The 26,902-nt window shown below is 52.7% G+C and overlaps 1 protein-coding gene across 6 annotated transcripts in view; it reads left to right on the top strand.

Annotated features, from left to right (window-relative positions):
* Window positions 1–26,902, top strand: part of raph1a (Ras association (RalGDS/AF-6) and pleckstrin homology domains 1a) — a 251,460-nt gene extending 224,558 nt beyond the window's left edge. For 3 of the 6 annotated variants that reach the window (XM_055871903.1, XM_055871902.1, XM_055871904.1), the window contains one exon: window positions 16,926–26,902. In XM_055871903.1, coding sequence (XP_055727878.1) covers window positions 16,926–19,313 — 2,388 coding nt within the window. In that variant the 3' untranslated portion in view covers window positions 19,314–26,902. The remainder of the gene's footprint in view (window positions 1–16,925) is intronic. The other 3 variants (XR_008753629.1, XR_008753627.1, XR_008753628.1) reach the window with 3 other exon arrangements.

Below are 26,902 nucleotides of genomic sequence, written 5' to 3'. Positions count from 1 at the left end.
GAGGGTTGAGGTTAGGGGAGGGACTGAGGGTTGAGGTTAGGGGAGGGACTGAGAATTGAGGTTAGGGGAGGGACTGAGGATTGAGGTTAGGGGAGGGACTGAGGGTTGAGGTTAGGGGAGGGACTGAGGGTTGAGGTTAGGGGAGGGACTGAGGTTTGAGGTTAGGGGAGGGACTGAGGTTTGAGGTTAGGGGAGGGACTGAGGGTTGAGGTTAGGGGAGGGACTGAGGGTTGAGGTTAGGGGAGGGACTGAGGGTTGAGGTTAAGGGAGGGACTGAGGGTTGAGGTTAGGGGAGGGACTGAGGGTTGAGGTTAGGGGAGGGACTGAGGGTTGAGGTTAGGGGAGGGACTGAGGGTTGAGGTTAGGGGAGGGACTGAGGGTTGAGGTTAGGGGAGGGACTGAGGGTTGAGGTTAGGGGAGGGACTGAGGTTTGAAGTTAGGGGAGGGACTGAGGTTTGAAGTTAGGGGAGGGACTGAGGTTTGAGTTTAGGGGAGGGACTGAGGGTTGAGGTTAGGGGAGGGACTGAGGGTTGAGGTTAGGGGAGGGACTGAGGTTTGAGGTTAGGGGAGGGACTGAGGTTTGAGGTTAGGGGAGGGACTGAGGTTAGGGGAGGGACTGAGGGTTGAGTTTAGGGGAGGGACTGAGGGTTGAGGTTAGGGGAGGGACTGAGGTTTGAAGTTAGGGGAGGGACTGAGGTTTGAGGTTAGGGGAGGGATTAAGGTTAGGGGAGGGACTGAGGGTGAGGTTAGGGGAGGGACTGAGGTTTGAAGTTAGGGGAGGGACTGAGGTTTGAAGTTAGGGGAGGGACTGAGGTTTGAGTTTAGGGGAGGGACTGAGGTTTGAGGTTAGGGGAGGGACTGAGGGTTGAGGTTAGGGGAGGGACTGAGGGTTGAGGTTAGGGGAGGGACTGAGGGTTGAGGTTAGGGGAGGGACTGAGGGTTGAGGTTAGGGGAGGGACTGAGGGTTGAGGTTAGGGGAGGGACTGAGGGTTGAGGTTAGAGGGACTGAGGTTTGAGGTTAGGGGAGGGACTGAGGGTTGAGGTTAGGGGAGGGACTGAGGGTTGAGGTTAGGGGAGGGACTGAGGGTTGAGGTTAGGGGAGGGACTGAGGGTTGAGGTTAAGGGAGGGACTGAGATTTGAGGTTAGGGGAGGGACTGAGATTTGAGGTTAGGGGAGGGACTGAGGGTTGAGGTTAGGGGAGGGACTGAGGGTTGAGGTTAGGGGAGGGACTGAGGGTTGAGGTTATGGGAGGGACTGAGGGTTGAGGTTAGAGGAGGGACTGAGGTTTGAGGTTAGGGGAGGGACTGAGGGTTGAGGTTAGGGGAGGGACTGAGGGTTGAGGTTAGGGGAGGGACTGAGGGTTGAGGTTAAGGGAGGGACTGAGATTTGAGGTTAGGGGAGGGACTGAGATTTGAGGTTAGGGGAGGGACTGAGGTTTGAGGTTAGGGGAGGGGTTAAGGTTTGAGGTTAGGGGAGGGGTTAAGGTTAGAGGAGGGACTGAGGGTTGAGGTTAGTGGAGGGACTGAGGGTTGAGGTTAGGGGAGGGACTGAGGTTAGGGGAGGGACTGAGGTTTGAGGAGGGACTGAGGGTTGAGGTTAGGGGAGGGACTGAGGGTTGAGGTTAGGGGAGGGACTGATGGTTGAGGTTAGGGGAGGGACTGAGGTTTGAGGTTAGGGGAGGGACTGAGGTTTGAGGTTAGGGGAGGGACTGAGGTTAGGGGAGGGACTGAGGTTAGGGGAGGGACTGAGGTTTGAGGAGGGACTGAGGGTTGAGGTTAGGGGAGGGACTGAGGGTTGATGTTAGGGGAGGGACTGAGGGTTGAGGTTAGGGGAGGGACTGAGAATTGAGGTTAGGGGAGGGACTGAGGGTTGAGGTTAGGGGAGGGACTGAGGGTTGAGGTTAGAGGAGGGACTGAGGTTTGAGGTTAGGGGAGGGACTGAGGGTTGAGGTTAGGGGAGGGACTGAGGGTTGAGGTTAGGGGAGGGACTGAGGGTTGAGGTTAAGGGAGGGACTGAGATTTGAGGTTAGGGGAGGGACTGAGATTTGAGGTTAGGGGAGGGACTGAGGTTTGAGGTTAGGGGAGGGACTGAGGTTTGAGGTTAGGGGAGGGACTGAGGTTTGAGGTTAGGGGAGGGACTGAGGGTTGAGTTTAGGGGAGGGACTGAGAGTTGAGTTTAGGGGAGGGGTTAAGGTTAGAGCAGGGACTGAGGGTTGAGGTTAGGGGAGGGACTGAGGTTAGGGGAGGGACTGAGGTTAGGGGAGGGACTGAGGTTAGGGGAGGGACTGAGGTTTGAGGAGGGACTGAGGGTTGAGGTTAGGGGAGGGACTGAGGGTTGAGGTTAGGGGAGGGACTGATGGTTGAGGTTAGGGGAGGGACTGAGGTTTGAGGTTAGGGGAGGGACTGAGGTTTGAGGTTAGGGGAGGGACTGAGGTTAGGGGAGGGACTGAGGTTAGGGGAGGGACTGAGGTTTGAGGAGGGACTGAGGGTTGAGGTTAGGGGAGGGACTGAGGGTTGAGGTTAGGGGAGGGACTGAGAATTGAGGTTAGGGGAGGGACTGAGGATTGAGGTTAGGGGAGGGACTGAGGGTTGAGGTTAGGGGAGGGACTGAGGTTAGGGGAGGGACTGAGGTTAGGGGAGGGACTGAGGTTTGAGGAGGGACTGAGGGTTGAGGTTAGGGGAGGGACTGAGGGTTGATGTTAGGGGAGGGACTGAGGGTTGAGGTTAGGGGAGGGACTGAGGTTAGGGGAGGGACTAAGGTTTGAGGAGGGACTGAGGGTTGAGGTTAGGGGAGGGACTGAGGGTTGAGGTTAGGGGAGGGACTGATGGTTGAGGTTAGGGGAGGGACTGAGGTTTGAGGTTAGGGGAGGGACTGAGGTTTGAGGTTAGGGGAGGGACTGAGGTTAGGGGAGGGACTGAGGTTAGGGGAGGGACTGAGGTTTGAGGAGGGACTGAGGGTTGAGGTTAGGGGAGGGACTGAGGGTTGATGTTAGGGGAGGGACTGAGGGTTGAGGTTAGGGGAGGGACTGAGAATTGAGGTTAGGGGAGGGACTGAGGGTTGAGGTTAGGGGAGGGACTGAGGGTTGAGGTTAGAGGAGGGACTGAGGTTTGAGGTTAGGGGAGGGACTGAGGGTTGAGGTTAGGGGAGGGACTGAGGGTTGAGGTTAGGGGAGGGACTGAGGGTTGAGGTTAAGGGAGGGACTGAGATTTGAGGTTAGGGGAGGGACTGAGATTTGAGGTTAGGGGAGGGACTGAGGTTTGAGGTTAGGGGAGGGACTGAGGTTTGAGGTTAGGGGAGGGACTGAGGTTTGAGGTTAGGGGAGGGACTGAGGGTTGAGTTTAGGGGAGGGACTGAGAGTTGAGTTTAGGGGAGGGGTTAAGGTTAGAGGAGGGACTGAGGGTTGAGGTTAGGGGAGGGACTGAGGTTAGGGGAGGGACTGAGGTTAGGGGAGGGACTGAGGTTTGAGGAGGGACTGAGGGTTGAGGTTAGGGGAGGGACTGAGGGTTGAGGTTAGGGGAGGGACTGATGGTTGAGGTTAGGGGAGGGACTGAGGTTTGAGGTTAGGGGAGGGACTGAGGTTTGAGGTTAGGGGAGGGACTGAGGTTAGGGGAGGGACTGAGGTTTGAGGAGGGACTGAGGGTTGAGGTTAGGGGAGGGACTGAGGGTTGAGGTTAGGGGAGGGACTGAGGGTTGAGGTTAGGGGAGGGACTGAGAATTGAGGTTAGGGGAGGGACTGAGGCTTGAGGTTAGGGGAGGGACTGAGGGTTGAGGTTAGGGGAGGGACTGAGGGTTGAGGTTAGGGGAGGGACTGAGGTTTGAGGTTAGGGGAGGGACTGAGGTTTGAGGTTAGGGGAGGGACTGAGGGTTGAGGTTAGGGGAGGGACTGAGGGTTGAGGTTAGGGGAGGGACTGAGGGTTGAGGTTAAGGGAGGGACTGAGGGTTGAGGTTAGGGGAGGGACTGAGGGTTGAGGTTAGGGGAGGGACTGAGGGTTGAGGTTAGGGGAGGGACTGAGGGTTGAGGTTAGGGGAGGGACTGAGGGTTGAGGTTAGGGGAGGGACTGAGGTTTGAAGTTAGGGGAGGGACTGAGGTTTGAAGTTAGGGGAGGGACTGAGGTTTGAGTTTAGGGGAGGGACTGAGGTTTGAGGTTAGGGGAGGGACTGAGGGTTGAGGTTAGGGGAGGGACTGAGGGTTGAGGTTAGGGGAGGGACTGCGGTTTGAGGTTAGGGGAGGGACTGAGGTTTGAGGTTAGGGGAGGGACTGAGGTTAGGGGAGGGACTGAGGGTTGAGTTTAGGGGAGGGACTGAGGGTTGAGGTTAGGGGAGGGACTGAGGTTTGAAGTTAGGGGAGGGACTGAGGTTTGAGGTTAGGGGAGGGGTTGAGGTTAGGGGAGGGACTGAGGGTTGAGGTTAGGGGAGGGACTGAGGGTTGAGGTTAGGGGAGGGACTGAGGGTTGAGGTTAGGGGAGGGACTGAGGTTTGAAGTTAGGGGAGGGACTGAGGTTTGAAGTTAGGGGAGGGACTGAGGTTTGAGTTTAGGGGAGGGACTGAGGTTTGAGGTTAGGGGAGGGACTGAGGGTTGAGGTTAGGGGAGGGACTGAGGGTTGAGGTTAGGGGAGGGACTGCGGTTTGAGGTTAGGGGAGGGACTGAGGTTTGAGGTTAGGGGAGGGACTGAGGTTAGGGGAGGGACTGAGGGTTGAGTTTAGGGGAGGGACTGAGGGTTGAGGTTAGGGGAGGGACTGAGGTTTGAAGTTAGGGGAGGGACTGAGGTTTGAGGTTAGGGGAGGGGTTAAGGTTAGGGGAGGGACTGAGGGTTGAGGTTAGGGGAGGGACTGAGGTTTGAAGTTAGGGGAGGGACTGAGGTTTGAAGTTAGGGGAGGGACTGAGGTTTGAGTTTAGGGGAGGGACTGAGGTTTGAGGTTAGGGGAGGGACTGAGGGTTGAGGTTAGGGGAGGGACTGAGGGTTGAGGTTAGGGGAGGGACTGAGGGTTGAGGTTAGGGGAGGGACTGAGGGTTGAGGTTAGGGGAGGGACTGAGGGTTGAGGTTAGGGGAGGGACTGAGGGTTGAGGTTAGGGGAGGGACTGAGGGTTGAGGTTAGAGGGACTGAGGTTTGAGGTTAGGGGAGGGACTGAGGGTTGAGGTTAGGGGAGGGACTGAGGGTTGAGGTTAGGGGAGGGACTGAGGGTTGAGGTTAGGGGAGGGACTGAGGGTTGAGGTTAAGGGAGGGACTGAGATTTGAGGTTAGGGGAGGGACTGAGATTTGAGGTTAGGGGAGGGACTGAGGGTTGAGGTTAGGGGAGGGACTGAGGGTTGAGGTTAGGGGAGGGACTGAGGGTTGAGGTTATGGGAGGGACTGAGGGTTGAGGTTAGAGGAGGGACTGAGGTTTGAGGTTAGGGGAGGGACTGAGGGTTGAGGTTAGGGGAGGGACTGAGGGTTGAGGTTAGGGGAGGGACTGAGGGTTGAGGTTAAGGGAGGGACTGAGATTTGAGGTTAGGGGAGGGACTGAGGTTTGAGGTTAGGGGAGGGGTTAAGGTTAGAGGAGGGACTGAGGGTTGAGGTTAGTGGAGGGACTGAGGGTTGAGGTTAGGGGAGGGACTGAGGTTAGGGGAGGGACTGAGGTTTGAGGAGGGACTGAGGGTTGAGGTTTGAGGAGGGACTGAGGGTTGAGGTTAGGGGAGGGACTGAGGGTTGAGGTTAGGGGAGGGACTGAGGTTTGAGGTTAGGGGAGGGACTGAGGTTTGAGGTTAGGGGAGGGACTGAGGTTAGGGGAGGGACTGAGGTTAGGGGAGGGACTGAGGTTTGAGGAGGGACTGAGGGTTGAGGTTAGGGGAGGGACTGAGGGTTGAGGTTAGGGGAGGGACTGAGGGTTGAGGTTAGGGGAGGGACTGAGAATTGAGGTTAGGGGAGGGACTGAGGCTTGAGGTTAGGGGAGGGACTGAGGGTTGAGGTTAGGGGAGGGACTGAGGGTTGAGGTTAGGGGAGGGACTGAGGTTTGAGGTTAGGGGAGGGACTGAGGTTTGAGGTTAGGGACTGAGGTTTGAGGTTAGGGGAGGGACTGAGGGTTGAGGTTAGGGGAGGGACTGAGGGTTGAGGTTAAGGGAGGGACTGAGGGTTGAGGTTAGGGGAGGGACTGAGGGTTGAGGTTAGGGGAGGGACTGAGGGTTGAGGTTAGGGGAGGGACTGAGGGTTGAGGTTAGGGGAGGAACTGAGGGTTGAGGTTAGGGGAGGGACTGAGGTTTGAAGTTAGGGGAGGGACTGAGGTTTGAAGTTAGGGGAGGGACTGAGGTTTGAGGTTAGGGGAGGGGTTAAGGTTAGGGGAGGGACTGAGGGTTGAGGTTAGGGGAGGGACTGAGGTTTGAAGTTAGGGGAGGGACTGAGGTTTGAGTTTAGGGGAGGGACTGAGGTTTGAGGTTAGGGGAGGGACTGAGGGTTGAGGTTAGGGGAGGGACTGAGGGTTGAGGTTAGGGGAGGGACTGAGGGTTGAGGTTAGGGGAGGGACTGAGGATTGAGGTTAGGGGAGGGACTGAGGGTTGAGGTTAGGGGAGGGACTGAGGGTTGAGGTTAGGGGAGGGACTGAGGGTTGAGGTTAGAGGGACTGAGGTTTGAGGTTAGGGGAGGGACTGAGGGTTGAGGTTAGGGGAGGGACTGAGGGTTGAGGTTAGGGGAGGGACTGAGGGTTGAGGTTAGGGGAGGGACTGAGGGTTGAGGTTAGGGGAGGGACTGAGGGTTGAGGTTAAGGGAGGGACTGAGATTTGAGGTTAGGGGAGGGACTGAGATTTGAGGTTAGGGGAGGGACTGAGGGTTGAGGTTAGGGGAGGGACTGAGGGTTGAGGTTAGGGGAGGGACTGAGGGTTGAGGTTATGGGAGGGACTGAGGGTTGAGGTTAGAGGAGGGACTGAGGTTTGAGGTTAGGGGAGGGACTGAGGGTTGAGGTTAGGGGAGGGACTGAGGGTTGAGGTTAGGGGAGGGACTGAGGGTTGAGGTTAAGGGAGGGACTGAGATTTGAGGTTAGGGGAGGGACTGAGGTTTGAGGTTAGGGGAGGGGTTAAGGTTAGAGGAGGGACTGAGGGTTGAGGTTAGTGGAGGGACTGAGGGTTGAGGTTAGGGGAGGGACTGAGGTTAGGGGAGGGACTGAGGTTTGAGGAGGGACTGAGGGTTGAGGTTAGGGGAGGGACTGAGGGTTGAGGTTAGGGGAGGGACTGAGGGTTGAGGTTAGGGGAGGGACTGATGGTTGAGGTTAGGGGAGGGACTGAGGTTTGAGGTTAGGGGAGGGACTGAGGTTTGAGGTTAGGGGAGGGACTGAGGTTAGGGGAGGGACTGAGGTTAGGGGAGGGACTGAGGTTTGAGGAGGGACTGAGGGTTGAGGTTAGGGGAGGGACTGAGGGTTGAGGTTAGGGGAGGGACTGAGGGTTGAGGTTAGGGGAGGGACTGAGAATTGAGGTTAGGGGAGGGACTGAGGCTTGAGGTTAGGGGAGGGACTGAGGATTGAGGTTAGGGGAGGGACTGAGGGTTGAGGTTAGGGGAGGGACTGAGGTTTGAGGTTAGGGGAGGGACTGAGGTTTGAGGTTAGGGGAGGGACTGAGGTTTGAGGTTAGGGGAGGGACTGAGGGTTGAGGTTAGGGGAGGGACTGAGGGTTGAGGTTAAGGGAGGGACTGAGGGTTGAGGTTAGGGGAGGGACTGAGGGTTGAGGTTAGGGGAGGGACTGAGGGTTGAGGTTAGGGGAGGGACTGAGGGTTGAGGTTAGGGGAGGAACTGAGGGTTGAGGTTAGGGGAGGGACTGAGGTTTGAAGTTAGGGGAGGGACTGAGGTTTGAAGTTAGGGGAGGGACTGAGGTTTGAGTTTAGGGGAGGGACTGAGGTTTGAGGTTAGGGGAGGGACTGAGGGTTGAGGTTAGGGGAGGGACTGAGGTTTGAGGTTAGGGGAGGGACTGAGGTTTGAGGTTAGGGGAGGGACTGAGGTTAGGGGAGGGACTGAGGGTTGAGTTTAGGGGAGGGACTGAGGGTTGAGGTTAGGGGAGGGACTGAGGTTTGAAGTTAGGGGAGGGACTGAGGTTTGAGGTTAGGGGAGGGGTTAAGGTTAGGGGAGGGACTGAGGGTTGAGGTTAGGGGAGGGACTGAGGTTTGAAGTTAGGGGAGGGACTGAGGTTTGAGTTTAGGGGAGGGACTGAGGTTTGAGGTTATGGGAGGGACTGAGGGTTGAGGTTAGGGGAGGGACTGAGGGTTGAGGTTAGGGGAGGGACTGAGGGTTGAGGTTAGGGGAGGGACTGAGGGTTGAGGTTAGGGGAGGGACTGAGGGTTGAGGTTAGGGGAGGGACTGAGGGTTGAGGTTAGAGGAGGGACTGAGGTTTGAGGTTAGGGGAGGGACTGAGGTTTGAGGTTAGGGGAGGGACTGAGGTTAGGGGAGGGACTGAGGGTTGAGTTTAGGGGAGGGACTGAGGGTTGAGGTTAGGGGAGGGACTGAGGTTTGAAGTTAGGGGAGGGACTGAGGTTTGAGGTTAGGGGAGGGGTTAAGGTTAGGGGAGGGACTGAGGGTTGAGGTTAGGGGAGGGACTGAGGTTTGAAGTTAGGGGAGGGACTGAGGTTTGAAGTTAGGGGAGGGACTGAGGTTTGAGTTTAGGGGAGGGACTGAGGTTTGAGGTTAGGGGAGGGACTGAGGGTTGAGGTTAGGGGAGGGACTGAGGGTTGAGGTTAGGGGAGGGACTGAGGTTTGAGGTTAGGGGAGGGACTGAGGGTTGAGGTTAGGGGAGGGACTGAGGGTTGAGGTTAGAGGAGGGACTGAGGTTTGAGGTTAGGGGAGGGACTGAGGGTTGAGGTTAGGGGAGGGACTGAGGGTTGAGGTTAGGGGAGGGACTGAGGGTTGAGGTTAAGGGAGGGACTGAGATTTGAGGTTAGGGGAGGGACTGAGATTTGAGGTTAGGGGAGGGACTGAGCTTTGAGGTTAGGGGAGGGGTTAAGGTTAGAGGAGGGACTGAGGGTTGAGGTTAGTGGAGGGACTGAGGGTTGAGGTTAGGGGAGGGACTGAGGTTAGGGGAGGGACTGAGGTTTGAGGAGGGACTGAGGGTTGAGGTTAGGGGAGGGACTGAGGGTTGAGGTTAGGGGAGGGACTGATGGTTGAGGTTAGGGGAGGGACTGAGGTTTGAGGTTAGGGGAGGGACTGAGGTTTGAGGTTAGGGGAGGGACTGAGGTTAGGGGAGGGACTGAGGTTTGAGGAGGGACTGAGGGTTGAGGTTAGGGGAGGGACTGAGGGTTGAGGTTAGGGGAGGGACTGAGGGTTGAGGTTAGGGGAGGGACTGAGAATTGAGGTTAGGGGAGGGACTGAGGATTGAGGTTAGGGGAGGGACTGAGGATTGAGGTTAGGGGAGGGACTGAGGGTTGAGGTTAGGGGAGGGACTGAGGTTTGAGGTTAGGGGAGGGACTGAAGTTTGAGGTTAGGGGAGGGACTGAGGGTTGAGGTTAGGGGAGGGACTGAGGGTTGAGGTTAGGGGAGGGACTGAGGGTTGAGGTTAAGGGAGGGACTGAGGGTTGAGGTTAGGGGAGGGACTGAGGGTTGAGGTTAGGGGAGGGACTGAGGGTTGAGGTTAGGGGAGGGACTGAGGGTTGAGGTTAGGGGAGGGACTGAGGGTTGAGGTTAGGGGAGGGACTGAGGTTTGAAGTTAGGGGAGGGACTGAGGTTTGAGTTTAGGGGAGGGACTGAGGTTTGAGGTTAGGGGAGGGACTGAGGGTTGAGGTTAGGGGAGGGACTGAGGGTTGAGGTTAGGGGAGGGACTGAGGTTTGAGGTTAGGGGAGGGACTGAGGTTTGAGGTTAGGGGAGGGACTGAGGTTAGGGGATGGACTAAGGGTTGAGTTTAGGGGAGGGACTGAGGGTTGAGGTTAGGGGAGGGACTGAGGTTTGAAGTTAGGGGAGGGACTGAGGTTTGAGGTTAGGGGAGGGGTTAAGGTTAGGGGAGGGACTGAGGGTTGAGGTTAGGGGAGGGACTGAGGTTTGAAGTTAGGGGAGGGACTGAGGTTTGAAGTTAGGGGAGGGACTGAGGTTTGAGTTTAGGGGAGGGACTGAGGGTTGAGGTTAGGGGAGGGACTGAGGGTTGAGGTTAGGGGAGGGACTGAGGGTTGAGGTTAGGGGAGGGACTGAGGGTTGAGGTTAGGGGAGGGACTGAGGGTTGAGGTTAGGGGAGGGACTGAGGGTTGAGGTTAGAGGAGGGACTGAGGTTTGAGGTTAGGGGAGGGACTGAGGGTTGAGGTTAGGGGAGGGACTGAGGGTTGAGTTTAGGGGAGGGACTGAGGGTTGAGGTTAAGGGAGGGACTGAGATTTGAGGTTAGGGGAGGGACTGAGATTTGAGGTTAGGGGAGGGACTGAGGGTTGAGGTTAGGGGAGGGACTGAGGGTTGAGGTTAGGGGAGGGACTGAGGGTTGAGGTTAGGGGAGGGACTGAGGGTTGAGGTTAGAGGAGGGTTTGAGGTTAGGGGAGGGACTGAGGGTTGAGGTTAGGGGAGGGACTGAGGGTTGAGGTTAGGGGAGGGACTGAGGGTTGAGGTTAAGGGAGGGACTGAGATTTGAGGTTAGGGGAGGGACTGAGATTTGAGGTTAGGGGAGGGACTGAGGTTTGAGGTTAGGGGAGGGACTGAGGTTTGAGGTTAGGGGAGGGACTGAGGTTTGAGGTTAGGGGAGGGACTGAGGGTTGAGTTTAGGGGAGGGACTGAGGGTTGAGTTTAGGGGAGGGGTTAAGGTTAGAGGAGGGACTGAGGGTTGAGGTTAGTGGAGGGACTGAGGGTTGAGGTTAGGGGAGGGACTGAGAATTGAGGTTAGGGGAGGGACTGAGGATTGAGGTTAGGGGAGGGACTGAGGGTTGAGGTTAGGGGAGGGACTGAGGGTTGAGGTTAGGGGAGGGACTGAGGTTTGAGGTTAGGGGAGGGACTGAGGTTTGAGGTTAGGGGAGGGACTGAGGATTGAGGTTAGGGGAGGGACTGAGGGTTGAGGTTAGGGGAGGGACTGAGAGTTGAGGTTAAGGGAGGGACTGAGGGTTGAGGTTAGGGGAGGGACTGAGGGTTGAGGTTAGGGGAGGGACTGAGGGTTGAGGTTAGGGGAGGGACTGAGGGTTGAGGTTAGGGGAGGGACTGAGGGTTGAGGTTAGGGGAGGGACTGAGGTTTGAAGTTAGGGGAGGGACTGAGGTTTGAAGTTAGGGGAGGGACTGAGGTTTGAGTTTAGGGGAGGGACTGAGGTTTGAGGTTAGGGGAGGGACTGAGGGTTGAGGTTAGGGGAGGGACTGAGGGTTGAGGTTAGGGGAGGGACTGAGGTTTGAGGTTAGGGGAGGGACTGAGGTTTGAGGTTAGGGGAGGGACTGAGGTTAGGGGAGGGACTGAGGGTTGAGTTTAGGGGAGGGACTGAGGGTTGAGGTTAGGGGAGGGACTGAGGTTTGAAGTTAGGGGAGGGACTGAGGTTTGAGGTTAGGGGAGGGGTTAAGGTTAGGGGAGGGACTGAGGGTTGAGGTTAGGGGAGGGACTGAGGTTTGAAGTTAGGGGAGGGACTGAGGTTTGAAGTTAGGGGAGGGACTGAGGTTTGAGTTTAGGGGAGGGACTGAGGGTTGAGGTTAGGGGAGGGACTGAGGGTTGAGGTTAGGGGAGGGACTGAGGGTTGAGGTTAGGGGAGGGACTGAGGGTTGAGGTTAGGGGAGGGACTGAGGGTTGAGGTTAAGGGAGGGACTGAGGGTTGAGGTTAGAGGAGGGACTGAGGTTTGAGGTTAGGGGAGGGACTGAGGGTTGAGGTTAGGGGAGGGACTGAGGGTTGAGGTTAGGGGAGGGACTGAGGGTTGAGGTTAAGGGAGGGACTGAGATTTGAGGTTAGGGGAGGGACTGAGATTTGAGGTTAGGGGAGGGACTGAGGGTTGAGGTTAGGGGAGGGACTGAGGGTTGAGGTTAGGGGAGGGACTGAGGGTTGAGGTTAGGGGAGGGACTGAGGGTTGAGGTTAGAGGAGGGACTGAGGTTTGAGGTTAGGGCAGGGACTGAGGGTTGAGGTTAGGGGAGGGACTGAGGGTTGAGGTTAGGGGAGGGACTGAGGGTTGAGGTTAAGGGAGGGACTGAGATTTGAGGTTAGGGGAGGGACTGAGATTTGAGGTTAGGGGAGGGACTGAGGTTTGAGGTTAGGGGAGGGACTGAGGTTTGAGGTTAGGGGAGGGACTGAGGTTTGAGGTTAGGGGAGGGACTGAGGGTTGAGTTTAGGGGAGGGACTGAGGGTTGAGTTTAGGGGAGGGGTTAAGGTTAGAGGAGGGACTGAGGGTTGAGGTTAGTGGAGGGACTGAGGGTTGAGGTTAGGGGAGGGACTGAGGTTAGGGGAGGGACTGAGGTTTGAGGAGGGACTGAGGGTTGAGGTTAGGGGAGGGACTGAGGGTTGAGGTTAGGGGAGGGACTGATGGTTGAGGTTAGGGGAGGGACTGAGGTTTGAGGTTAGGGGAGGGACTGAGGTTTGAGGTTAGGGGAGGGACTGAGGTTAGGGGAGGGACTGAGGTTTGAGGAGGGACTGAGGGTTGAGGTTAGGGGAGGGACTGAGGGTTGAGGTTAGGGGAGGGACTGAGGGTTGAGGTTAGGGGAGGGACTGAGAATTGAGGTTAGGGGAGGGACTGAGGATTGAGGTTAGGGGAGGGACTGAGGGTTGAGGTTAGGGGAGGGACTGAGGGTTGAGGTTAGGGGAGGGACTGAGGTTTGAGGTTAGGGGAGGGACTGAGGGTTGAGGTTAGGGGAGGGACTGAGGGTTGAGGTTAGGGGAGGGACTGAGGGTTGAGGTTAAGGGAGGGACTGAGGGTTGAGGTTAGGGGAGGGACTGAGGTTTGAGGAGGGACTGAGGGTTGAGGTTAGGGGAGGGACTGAGGGTTGAGGTTAGGGGAGGGACTGATGGTTGAGGTTAGGGGAGGGACTGAGGTTTGAGGTTAGGGGAGGGACTGAGGTTTGAGGTTAGGGGAGGGACTGAGGTTAGGGGAGGGACTGAGGTTTGAGGAGGGACTGAGGGTTGAGGTTAGGGGAGGGACTGAGGGTTGAGGTTAGGGGAGGGACAGAGGGTTGAGGTTAGGGGAGGGACTGAGAATTGAGGTTAGGGGAGGGACTGAGGATTGAGGTTAGGGGAGGGACTGGGGTTGAGGTTAGGGGAGGGACTGAGGGTTGAGGTTAGGGGAGGGACTGAGGTTTGAGGTTAGGGGAGGGACTGAGGGTTGAGGTTAGGGGAGGGACTGAGGGTTGAGGTTAGGGGAGGGACTGAGGGTTGAGGTTAAGGGAGGGACTGAGGGTTGAGGTTAGGGGAGGGACTGAGGGTTGAGGTTAGGGGAGGGACTGAGGGTTGAGGTTAGGAGAGGGACTGAGGGTTGAGGTTAGGGGAGGGACTGAGGTTTGAAGTTAGGGGAGGGACTGAGGTTTGAAGTTAGGGGAGGGACTGAGGTTTGAGTTTAGGGGAGGGACTGAGGTTTGAGGTTAGGGGAGGGACTGAGGGTTGAGGTTAGGGGAGGGACTGAGGGTTGAGGTTAGGGGAGGGACTGAGGTTTGAGGTTAGGGGAGGGACTGAGGTTTGAGGTTAGGGGAGGGACTGAGGTTTGAGGTTAGGGGAGGGACTGAGGTTAGGGGAGGGACTGAGGGTTGAGTTTAGGGGAGGGACTGAGGATTGAGTTTAGGGGAGGGACTGAGGTTTGAGTTTAGGGGAGGGACTGAGGGTTGAGTTTAGGGGAGGGACTGAGGGTTGAGGTTAGAGGAGGGACTGAGGGTTGAGGTTAGAGGAGGGACTGAGGGTTGAGGTTAGAGGAGGGACTGAGGGTTGAGGTTAGAGGAGGGACTGAGGTTTGAGTTTAGGGGAGGGACTGAGGGTTGAGTTTAGGGGAGGGACTGAGGGTTGAGGTTAGAGGAGGGACTGAGGGTTGAGGTTAGAGGAGGGACTGAGGGTTGAGGTTAGAGGAGGGACTGAGGGTTGAGGTTAGAGGAGGGACTGAGGGTTGAGGTTAGAGGAGGGACTGAGGGTTGAGGTTAGAGGAGGGACTGAGGGTTGAGGTTAGAGGAGGGACTGACGGTTGAGGTTAGAGGAGGGACTGAGGGTTGAGGTAAGGGGTGTGACTCATGTTTTAACATTGGACTTCAGTAATCCTCATGTCCCTTGAGTACACTAACAGAACTAGGTCACCCTTGGGAACTAGGGCGTACCATGTGGTTTAATATATGGTAATAATGTTTGGTCACTGGGAGACTCATGACTGTCTGTTTCTGACCACACAGCATGCTGTGTTACTGTGTTACTACGCAGCACTGGTGTGTTACTGTGTTACTACGCAGCACTGGTGTGTTACTATGCAGCACTGGTGTGTTACTGTGTTACTATGCAGCACTGGTGTGTTACTGTGTTACTATGCAGCACTGGTGTGTTACTGTGTTACTACGCAGCACTGGTGTGTTACTGTGTTACTATGCAGCACTGGTGTGTTACTGTGTTACTATGCAGCACTGGTGTGTTACTATGCAGCACTGGTGTGTTACTACGCAGCACTGGTGTGTTACTGTGTTACTATGCAGCACTGGTGTGTTACTGTGTTACTACGCAGCACTGGTGTGTTACTATGCAGCACTGGTGTGTTACTGTGTTACTATGCAGCACTGGTGTGTTACTGTGTTACTATGCAGCACTGGTGTGTTACTATGCAGCACTGGTGTGTTACTGTGTTACTACGCAGCACTGGTGTGTTACTGTGTTACTATGCAGCACTGGTGTGTTACTGTGTTACTATACAACACTGGTGTGTTACTGTGTTACTATGCAGCACTGGTGTGTTACCGTGTTACTACGCAGCACTGGTGTGTTACTGTGTTACTATGCAGCACTGGTGTGTTACTGTGTTACTATGCAGCACTGGTGTGTTTCTGTGTTACTACGCAGCACTGGTGTGTTACTGTGTTACTATGCAGCACTGGTGTGTTACTGTGTTACTATGCAGCACTGGTGTGTTTCTGTGTTACTATGCAGCACTGGTGTGTTTCTGTGTTACTATGCAGCACTGGTGTGTTACTATGCAGCACTGGTGTGTTACTGTGTTACTATGCAGCACTGGTGTGTTTCTGTGTTACTATGCAGCACTGGTGTGTTAATGTGTTACTATGCAACACTGGTGATTTAATTCTACTCTGTTCTACTCTTGTGTTTCAGAAGCCCAGTTCTACTCTTGTGTTTCAGAAGCCCAGTTCTACTCTTGTGTTTCAGAAGCACAGTTCTACTCTTGTGTTTCAGAAGCCCAGTTCTACTCTTGTGTTTCAGAAGCCCAGTTCTACTCTTGTGTTTCAGAAGCCCAGTTCTACTCTTGTGTTTCAGAAGCCCAGTTCTACTCTTGTGTTTCAGAAGCCCAGTTCTACTCTTGTGTTTCAGAAGCCCAGTTCTACTCTTGTGTTTCAGAAGCCCAGTTCTATACTCTTGTGTTTCAGAAGCCCAGTTCTATACTCTTGTGTTTCAGAAGCCCACTTCTACTCTTGTGTTTCAGAAGCCCACTTCTACTCTTGTGTTTCAGAAGCCCAGTTCTACTCTTGTGTTTCAGAAGCCCAGTTCTACTCTTGTGTTTCAGAAGCCCAGTTCTACTCTTGTGTTTCAGAAGCCCAGTTCTATACTCTTGTGTCTCAGAAGCCCAGTTCTATACTCTTGTGTCTCAGAAGCCCAGTTCTATACTCTCGTGTTTCAGAAGCCCAGTTCTACTCTTGTGTTTCAGAAGCCCAGTTCTACTCTTGTGTTTCAGAAGCCCAGTTCTACTCTTGTGTTTCAGAAGCCCAGTTCTATACTCTTGTGTTTCAGAAGCCCAGTTCTATACTCTTGTGTTTCAGAAGCCCAGTTCTATACTCTTGTGTTTCAGAAGCCCAGTTCTACTCTTGTATTTCAGAAGCCCAGTTCTACTCTTGTGTTTCAGAAGCCCAGTTCTACTCTTGTGTTTCAGAAGCCCAGTTCTACTCTTGTATTTCAGAAGCCCAGTTCTACTCTTGTGTTTCAGAAGCCCAGTTCTACTCTTGTGTTTCAGAAGCCCAGTTCTACTCTTGTGTTTCAGAAGCCCAGTTCTACTCTTGTGTTTCAGAAGCCCAGTTCTACTCTTGTGTTTCAGAAGCCCAGTTCTACTCTTGTGTTTCAGAAGCCCAGTTCTATACTCTTGTGTTTCAGAAGCACAATTCTACTCTTGTGTTTCAGAAGCCCAGTTCTATACTCTTGTGTTTCAGAAGCCCAGTTGTCCATTTATTTGTTTTTGTTTTCTTCTGAATGTAATGCCTCAATATAGTGACAAATTAACATGTCGTCCAGTGTTTAATACGAGACAAATTAACATGTCTCTCTCTCTCTCTCTCTCTCTCTCTCTCTCTCTCTCTCTCTCTGTCTCTCTGTCTCTCTGTCTCTCTGTCTCTCTGTCTCTCTGTCTCTCTGTCTCTCTGTCTCTCTCTCTCTCTCTCTCTCTCTCTCTCTCTGTCTGTCTGTCTGTCTGTCTCTCTCTCTCTCTCTCTCTCTCTCTCTCTCTCTCTCTCTCTCTCTCTCTGTCTCTCTGTCTCTCTGTCTCTCTGTCTCTCTGTCTCTCTGTCTCTCTGTCTCTCTCTCTCTCTCTCTCTCTCTCTCTCTCTGTCTGTCTGTCTGTCTGTCTCACTCTCTCTATCTGTCTTTATCTCTCTCTGTCTTTATCTCTCTCTCTCTCTGTCTGTCTGTCTGTCTCTCTCTCTCTCTCTCTCTGTCTCTCTGTCTCTGTCTCTCTCTCTCTCTCTCTTTGTCTCTGTCTCTCTGTCTCTCTGTCTCTCTCTCTCTCTCTCTCTCTCTCTCTCTCTCTCTCTCTCTCTCTCTCTCTCTCTCTCTCTCTCTCTCTCTGTCTCTCTGTCTCTCTGTCTCTCTGTCTCTCTCTCTCTCTCTCTCTCTCTCACTCTCTGTGTCTCTCTCTCTCTCTCTCTAGTTGAGGATGGAGTCAGTGAGCAGACCCTACCCCCTGATGCTGCCCTCCATGCACCAGTCAGCCCCCGCATCCCGAACCAGCTACACCAGTGTCTCCCCCGAATCCTCCCACTCTCCCCCCGACCCTCCCCCTCCTTCTCCTCCCCCACTTCCCCACCCCCCTCACCAGGCTGCCCCTACCAACTTTGTCAAGTACAGCACCATCGCCCGCCTGCAGGGTGGCGCCAACCAGGCTGCTAATCATTACAATGTCCAACCAATGGGGCAGCAGGAAGGCCCTCCGGCCCCGCCCCTCCAGTCTGTCAAACCCAACTACAACACGCTCCCATTGGCTCCCACTAACTACAACACCATGCCATTGGCTCCTAGCAACTACAACCCTCCTCCTCCTCCTCCCCCCTGTTCCATGCCTGCTCCAGGCTCTGCCATGGCCTCTCTGAGGTTCAGCCTCCCCAGCTCTGTTCCTCAGTTCATCCCCCCTCCTCCCCCCCCGGCCCAAACCCCGCCCCCCCCTCCACCCCCAGAGGAGGACCACCAGTGCCCCCCTCTCAGTAACACCGGGTTGCAGCAGTTCCTGGCCCAAAAGTTCCCCAATATGAACTATGACTTCTCTGAGCTGGATGGCCAACCTGAGTCCCCTCCTCCCCCTCCTGCCCTCTCCCCCCTGTCCCCCATACTGCCACCCCCCACACCTCCCAAAACCTTCTCTGGTGTCTTCCCGCCTCAGACGGCTCCTAAGACCTTTGGTTCAGGGATCCCCCTGTCCCCAGTGTCGCCCTACCCTCCTTCTGGTCCAATGAAAAAGCAGCAAAGCTTCTCGACAGGCCATTCGCCCAATCAGCCGCCTTCCACGATGCCCAAACAGCACATCTTCTCCTCTAAAACCCTCCCCCTGTCCGCCCCCATCTCCCCCACTCCCTCCCTGGCCAAACAGATAGTCAACCAGTTCCCAGGAGCCCCCCTGGCCCCGCAGTCCCCCCCGGCGGTCAAGGCTAAACCAAGATGGCAGCCAGGGGGTCAGATCCCGCCCCAGTCCCCTGAATTCCCCCTTCCTCCTCCTCTCTCCCCTTCCAAGATGGGCTCCCCCATTAAGAAGTCTCCCTCCACCTCCTCCACCTCATCAAGCGGCTCCTTTGGGAAGAGAGGGCCTCCTCCCACCCCCCAGCGCGCCTCCTCCATCAAGTCTAACTCCTCAGGGGATTACCAGGAGGAGGGCCAGAGGCAGCCTAAGAAGGTGGAGTCTCTGGTCAGTAAGTTTGCCCAGCCTGGCCTCGGCTCCTGCAACTCCTCCACCGCCACCTCCTCTGGATCTCCCGCTAAAGATGTGGGGTCTCCTGCTCTTCCTGCTCCTCCTAAACCAGGCAAGCTGAACCTGTCAGCCCTCCCTCTAGTCCTCCAGGGTCTGCAGACAGGGCAGCACCGCCAGCCCAGTGAAGACTTCCCCTCTCTTCCTCAGTACCGCCAGCCCAGTGGAGACTTCCCCTCTCTTCCTCAGTACCGCCAGCCCAGTGAAGACTTCCCCTCTCCTCCTCAGTACCGCCAGCCCAGTGAAGACTTCCCCTCTCCTCCTCAGTACCGCCAGCCCAGTGAAGACTTCCCCTCTCCTCCTCAGTACCGCCAGCCCAGTGAAGACTTCCTCTCTCTTCCTCAGTACCGCCAGCCCAGTGGAGACTTCCCCTCTCTTCCTCAGTACCGCCTGCCCAGTGAAGACTTCCCCTCTCTTCCTCAGTACCGCCTGCCCAGTGAAGACTTCCCCTCTCTTCCTCAGTACCGCCAGCCCAGTGAAGACTTCCCCCCTCCTCCTCCCGACTCTGAGCTTCTCCCCCCGCCCCCCCTCCTCTCTGAGCTCCACCCGGGGGCCCCCAGGGTCGCAGTGGTAAACCCCCAGCCGCAGGCTACGCCCATCTCCCACCCCGTCAGCCAATCATCATGGAAGACGCAGTCACTAAAGAAGACTCCGCCTCTGACGCTGCACAGGCTGTCCCGGAGCCACACGGTCCAGGAGCCCTTACCCCTGTCCCCCCCGTACCAGCACCAGACCCCCCCAGCCTCCTTCGCCTGTCCCCGGCTCCCCACCTCCCCCGGGGTGCCTAAGGGGGGCGGTACCCTCTCCTCGGTCCAACCAAACTTCCTGGAGGACCTGAACCGGACCTTGAAGAGGAAGTCTATCTCACGTCATGGCTCCCTCACGCGTCACGGTTCCACCCGGTTGGAACCCGTCTCAATGGACGACATGGCCCTCCCCCCTCCACCCCCTCCAGACCAACAGAGGGGGGGGCAGGGCGGGGGCCACGGGTACATGTCCTCAGGCTATGCAACGTTACGGCGGGGGCCGCGCCCTGCCCCGCCAAAAAGGGACGAAAGCACCAAACTGACGGGTGAGTGGTAGCTAGGGGGTGGATAGTGGTGGTAGCTAGGGAGAGGAGGATGACTTGGGCCGAGCTGCCAAGGCTATGGACCCATCAAGGTCCCAGTCTACAGACTGACTACAGCCTATGGACCCATCAATGTCCCAGTCTACAGACTGACTGCAGCCTATGGACCCATCAAGGTCCCAGTCTACAGACTGACTACAGCCTATGGACCCATCAAGGTCCCAGTCTACAGACTGACTACAGCCTATGGACCCATCAATGTCCCAGTCTACAGACTGACTACAGCCTATGGACCCATCAATGTCCCAGTCTACAGACTGACTACAGCCTATGGACCCATCAAGGTCCCAATCTACAGACTGACTACAGCCTATGGACCCATCAATGTCCCAGTCTACAGACTGACTACAGCCTATGGACCCATCAATGTCCCAGTCTACTGACTGACTACAGCCTATGGACCCATCAAGGTCTCAATCTACAGACTGACTACAGCCTATGGACCCATCAATGTCCCAGTCTACAGACTGACTACAGCCTATGGACCCATCAAGGGCCCAGTCTACAGACTGACTACAGCCTATGGACCCATCAAGGGCCCAGTCTACAGACTGACTACAGCCTATGGACCCATCAAGGTCCCAGTCTACAGACTGACTACAGCCTATGGACCCATCAAGGTCCCAGTCTACAGACTGACTACAGCCTATGGACCCATCAAGGGCCCAGTCTACAGACTGACTACAGCCTATGGGGACCCAACAAGGGCCCAGTCTACAGACTGACTACAGCCTATGGGGACCCATCAAGGGCCCAGTCTACGGACCCATCAAAATCACAGTCTACAGACTGACTACAGCCTATGGCCCAATCTAGAGCACAGTCTACAGACTATATGGACCCTACAGGCTGCTCTCCCTACAAACCAAACGGACCCGAAACGTTCTTATTATACAATAAGAAACGTTCATTATGGCGTGCACTAATGAATACGACCCAGAACTCGGCCTGTCTCTTCTCCCCTCGTCTCCTCTCTTCTCCCCTCGTCTCCTCACGTCTCGTCTCCTCACGTCTCTTCTCCTCACGTCTCTTCTCCCCTCGTCTCTTCTCCCCTCGTCTCCTCTCCCCTCGTCTCCTCTCCCCTCGTCTCCCCATCCCCTCGTCTCTTCTCCCCCCATCTCTTCTCCCCCCATCTCCTCTCGTCTCCTCTCCCCTCGTCTCTTCTCCCCTCGTCTCCTCTCGTCTCCTCTCCCCTCGTCTCCTCTCCCCTCGTCTCCTCTCCCCTCGTCTCCTCTCCCCTCGTCTCTTCTCCCCTCGTCTCTTCTCCCCTCGTCTCCCCTCGTCTCTTCTCCCCTCGTCTCCTCACGTCTCGTCTCCCCTCGTCTCGTCTCTTCTCGTCTCTTCTCCCCTCGTCTCTTCTCCCCTCGTCTCCCCTCGTCTCCTCTCCCCCCGTCTCCCCTCGTCTCGTCTCCTCTCCCCTCGTCTCCTCTCCCCCCGTCTCCCCTCGTCTCGTCTCCTCTCTCCTCGTCTCCTCTCCCCTCGTCTCGTCTCCTCTCGTGCCACACCGACAGGACTGAGCTGGAAGAAGAATCCTGTTCCCTGTAAATCCCAGACTGTTTATTCCATCCTTTGTCTACGTTATAATATAACTCTATGAAATGAGAGAGCAAGTTAAACCACCTATCAAGCTTTTCCACATGTTTGTGCCGCTTTGCATTGAAATATAACAACAATAAAAAAAATAACAAGAATTCAGCTGCAATATAAACAGGTACTTTATGGACTAGCTGTACTGTATGGACATGTTGTTACCTTAGCAACTGTCTGGGGTTTGGGAGGGGTGTATAGACATACAGTGAGTCAGTAGGATTCACCCCCTTGGATTTGTTCATATTGTTTTTGCGTTACAGACTGGGATTGAAGTCAGTAGGATTCACCCCCTTGGATTTGTTTATATTGTTTTTGCGTTACAGACTGGGATTGAAATTTAATTAATTGTGTTTTTTTTTTAATATATTTTTTATTATTGATTTACACAATACTCTAATGTCAAACAGGAAAGAAAAAAAAAAAAAAATGTAATTGTTAATTCCAAATAAAATACTGATATACGTTCAATAGATAAGTATTCACCCACGTGAGTCAATACACGTTAGAAAAACCATTTGGCAGGGATTACACCTGTGAGTATGTAAAGCCTTGTTCACACTGCAGACCTTTAATGCTCAATTTAGTTTTGAAAAACTGACTGTCCAAGCAATTATACAAGTGACCAAATCAGATTTGTATGTGTTCAGACAGCAGTCATTTGCTAACATGGTAATGATGCATGTGTGTGCAGAGGTGTAGGCTGATTGCTTGTGGCGATGTTTACAGATGTAGGATCTTAATTTGAGACAGTTTCCTAAAGCAGAAAAATAATCCTGCAGCAACAGGAAATGTAAATTATAATGGGGATTATAATTAATGGAATTTTTTTGTAGGTCTTTATAAAAAAATTCTGTAGGGCGAATCAAATCTGACATTTTAAAGTGGAAATTACAAACTTTAGAAGCCAATTCAAACCTTGAATACACTGCAAATGTGCGTCTGCAGGAAAATTCTCAGCAACAAAAGATTGATCAAATTAAAATCCTACATCTGTAGTTTTCTAGCACATTAATTCATTTGTAAATGAACACGTTAGTTAGCTACCACATGTTCTTGTCAACCTGTCAACAGAGTAGCTAGCAAGCAACAAGATATGCCAAATAACAGTATAAATACCATGTGATTACAAATAAATCCGATTTGACCGTTCAGACACAAGTTGCTTGGCCAGAAATCATATCTGCATGTGGATTGAAATATCCAATTCCATGTGCTTTTTGGCTGTTCAGACTTCAGGAAACAGCACCAAAAAAAAATGCAACAAAAATAGGATTTGAGTCACTTCAAACTGCCAATGTGAACCAGGCTTAAGAGCTTTCCACACCTGGATTGTGCAATATTTGCACATTTATTCATTTAAAAAATTGTTCAAGCGCTGTCAATGTGTTGGAGATAATGGCTAGACGGTAATTTTCAATTCTAGCCATAGATCTTCAAGCAGAATAAGGTCCAAACGGTAACTAGGCCACTCAGGAACATTCAATATCTTCTTGGTAAGTGACTCCAGTGTAGATTTGGCCTTGTGTTTTAGGTTATTGTCCTGCTGGAAAGGTGAATTCATCTCCCAGAATGCAGAGGGAAGCATATTTTTCCTCTAGGATTTTGCCTTTCTGTTTTATCCTGAAAAACTCCCCAGTATTTGCCGATGTCAAGCATACCCATAACATGATGCAGCCACCACCATGCTTGAAAATAAAGAGACAGTTACTCAGTGATGTGTTGTGTTGAATTTGCACCAAACATAAGGCTTTACATTCATCACAAACAGTTCCATTGAATCCCACTTTGTCACGCAGCAAAATGTCCAAATCCAAGGTTGGGTGAATACTTCTGATACCCACTGTATATAGGGAGAGGGGGTAACTTTTACTTTTGTGTTTTTATATATAAGATGATTTAATACCTGAAATGTATTATTTTAAAAGTTATGTTTTTAAAGCGTAGTGAGTGAATATGAATCGTGAGTAGTAGTAGAGACCAGGTTTGATGTGGAGATGGCTCTGGTCCAGGGTTTTACGTGTGGCAGGTTCAGCTTCAACAAGCCACATGTAACACCCTGGACCAGAGCTAGTGTGGAGGCAGACATGTGTGTTTATAGGAGCAGTATAGGGAGGGATCCCTGGTGTAGTTGGATATGGGACAGACAGACACTGGTGTAGTTGGATATGGGACAGACAGACAGACACTGGTGTAGTTGGATATGAGACAGACAGACAGACACTGGTGTAGTTGGATATGGGACAGACAGACAGACACGGGTGTAGTTGGATATGAGACAGACAGACAGACACTGGTGTAGTTGGATATGAGACAGACAGACAGACACGGGTGTAGTTGGATATGGGACAGACAGACAGACACTGGTGTAGTTGGATATGGGACAGACAGACAGACACTGGTGTAGTTGGATATGGGACAGACAGACAGACACGGGTGTAGTTGGATATGAGACAGACAGACAGACACTGGTGTAGTTGGATATGAGACAGACAGACAGACACTGGTGTAGTTGGATATGGGACAGACAGACAGACACTGGTGTAGTTGGATATGGGACAGACAGACAGACACTGGTGTAGTTGGATATGGGACAGACAGACAGACACTGGTGTAGTTGGATATGAGACAGACAGACAGACACTGGTGTAGTTGGATATGGGACAGACAGACAGACACTGGTGTAGTTGGATATGAGACAGACAGACAGACACGGGTGTAGTTGGATATGGGACAGACAGACAGACACTGGTGTAGTTGGATATGGGACAGACAGACAGACACTGGTGTAGTTGGATATGAGACAGACAGACAGACACTGGTGTAGTTGGATATGAGACAGACAGACAGACACGGGTGTAGTTGGATATGGGACAGACAGACAGACACTGGTGTAGTTGGATATGGGACAGACAGACAGACACTGGTGTAGTTGGATATGGGACAGACAGACAGACACTGGTGTAGTTGGATATGAGACAGACAGATAGACACTGGTGTAGTTGGATATGGGACACTAGACTAACACCCTCCATGTGATTGTCTGAAATAACAGCCTATTCCCTACGTAGTGCAGAGGGCCCATAGGGCTCTGGTCAAAAGTAGTGCACTATGTAGGGAATAGGGTGCTACGGCCCATAGGGCTCTGGTCTAAAGTAGTGCACTATGTAGGGAATAGCATGCTGTTTCAGACACCGCCTGTCTGTCTGCGGAGTGGAAAGATATGTTGATTCTAATCTCAAATCTTTTTGTAAATTGCATCAAAATGTTTTAAAAGTCTCCATCGGATTTAAGTTACTGTACAACAGGAAGATGATTGGCTGATGTCTTAATGATCCTCTCAGGTGGTCACTGCTCTGATTGGACGGGATGAAATGGTGCACAGTGAAGATCCACCTCTGTGAATGGCTGTTATGTTGATGGGGGCGGGTCTGACCGTCTCTCTCTCTCTGTTTCTATTGGTCACATTAGTGATCCGTCTGTCTGTAAATGCAGCTACTGTCTCGAAAAGGCCTCCTTGTGGTCGTTACTAGTTAATACGGCCACAAAGTTATAATTATGGCTAAAGCCCGTCTATTTCTAAAATGTTTATTCTTAAATTCAGATTTTTATCTTAACCCTAAACACACTGATAACCAACCTTTAAATGAAGACCACATGTTGTTTTCGTGAATTTTTTACGATATAACCAACTTTATGACTTTATGGCTGTGATACAGACAGGAAGTACACTAAACTACAGGAAGTGCTAGGTGTCATGGCCCCTCCTGGAGGAGCAGAGAGAGAGAAGTGGTTAGTGAAGCAGTTTAAATACCCTGAGCCCAGGTGGCTCCAATCACTAACGACCCTCCTCTGCCTGCAGGAGGAACCGCCCCCTGCACTGCAGAGGTGGCCGTGACATAGTCAATTATAGAATGGCGTGCAGGTTCTAGAACCATCTCTGGTCACATGACAGAACAATTATAGAATGGCGTGCAGGTTCTAGAACCATCTCTGGTCACATGACAAAACAATTATAGAATGGCGTGCAGGTTCTAGAACCATCTCTGGTCACATGACAGAACAATTATAGAATGGCGTGCAGGTTCTAGAACCATCTCTGGTCACATGACAGAACAATTATAGAATGCCGTGCAGGTTCTAGAACCATCTCTGGTCACATGACAGAACAATTATAGAATGCCGTGCAGGTTCTAGAACCATCTCTGGTCACATGACATAACAATTATAGAATGGCGTGCAGGTTCTAGAACCATCTCTGGTCACATGACAGAACAATTATAGAATGCCGTGCAGGTTCTAGAACCATCTCTGGTCACATGACAGAACAATTATAGAATGCCGTGCAGGTTCTAGAACCATCTCTGGTCACATGACAGAACAATTATAGAATGGCGTGCAGGTTCTAGAACCATCTCTGGTCACATGACAGAACAATTATAGAATGACGTGCAGGTTCTAGAACCATCTCAGGTCACATGACATAACAATTATAGAATGGCGTGCAGGTTCTAGAACCATCTCTGGTCACATGACATAACAATTATAGAATGGCGTGCAGGTTCTAGAACCATCTCTGGTCACATGACAGAACAATTATAGAATGACGTGCATGTTCTAGAACCATCTCAGGTCACATGACATAACAATTATAGAATGGCGTGCAGGTTCTAGAACCATCTCTGGTCACATGACAGAACAATTATAGAATGGCGTGCAGGTTCTAGAACCATCTCTGGTCACATGACAGAACAATTATAGAATGGCGTGCAGGTTCTAGAACCATCTCTGGTCACATGACAGAACAATTATAGAATGGCGTGCAGGTTCTAGAACCATCTCTGGTCACATGACAGAACAATTATAGAATGCCGTGCAGGTTCTAGAACCATCTCTGGTCACATGACAGAACAATTATAGAATGGCGTGCAGGTTCTAGAACCATCTCTGGTCACATGACAGAACAATTATAGAATGCCGTGCAGGTTCTAGAACCATCTCTGGTCACATGACAGAACAATTATAGAATGCCGTGCAGGTTCTAGAACCATCTCTGGTCACATGACAGAACAATTATAGAATGCCGTGCAGGTTCTAGAACCATCTCTGCACCCAGACCAGTTGGCCATGTAGCTGCTGATTTGAGGGTGAGGACGGACACTTGTTTCACACTAATGCCTTCTATTTTACTGTCATTACGTCCCTAATGGCACTGGTATTCCCTATGTAGTGCACTACTTTTGACCAGACCACTGTCCATAGGACCTTGCGATATACTAGCGTCCTGTTTAGGGGGTGTGCTTGTACATCAAGCTGCCTCACACTACAGAAACGGGCGAAACGGAGCCGGTCTTTCTGGCTCTGACGAGGCTTTACTTACCATACAGGTCAAATTGGGTCGTTTGAGACACATACTGTGGATGGGGATGTTCTACTGTGTGTTAGTGGATGGGGACATTCTACTGTGTGTCTCATTAGTAATAAAAGGCTGTAGCATGATCTAAGACCAAATCTGTCTGTGGTGATCTGATCGTCCCTCTGTCTGTCTGCATACTGATCTGTCTCTGTGTCGCTTGGGTACAACTAGTCAGTCAGTACCTACCAATTAGAATCACTAAGGTCTGAAATGTTGTGTAGAGTGGAAGGTGAGCATGTGTACTACGTCATACACAACATGTGTAGAGTGGAAAGTTAACGTGTACTACATCATCGTACCTCTCTGCCTTTTTTATATCTGTAAACAGGAAGTGATATCAGCAGCAGTTAAACAGTACTGTCCTTCATTTCAGGTCTTCAGTCATTTCAGAACAACGAAGAAAAACAGCCGAAACGTTATTATCTGAAGGCTAAACTAGCTTTTTAACGTCAGGAATATTCTTAGATACTTTGCCGTAACAGGGAAAATAAAAACCTAAAATGCATTTCAACTGAACAATAAAAATGCGTAAATCATAAA

This window comes from Salvelinus fontinalis, chromosome 19 (genome assembly GCF_029448725.1).
Source record: "Salvelinus fontinalis isolate EN_2023a chromosome 19, ASM2944872v1, whole genome shotgun sequence".
Lineage (NCBI taxonomy): Eukaryota > Metazoa > Chordata > Actinopteri > Salmoniformes > Salmonidae > Salvelinus > Salvelinus fontinalis.
Note: the sequence above shows the minus strand (reverse complement) of the source record. Positions and strands in the feature narration are given on the sequence as shown.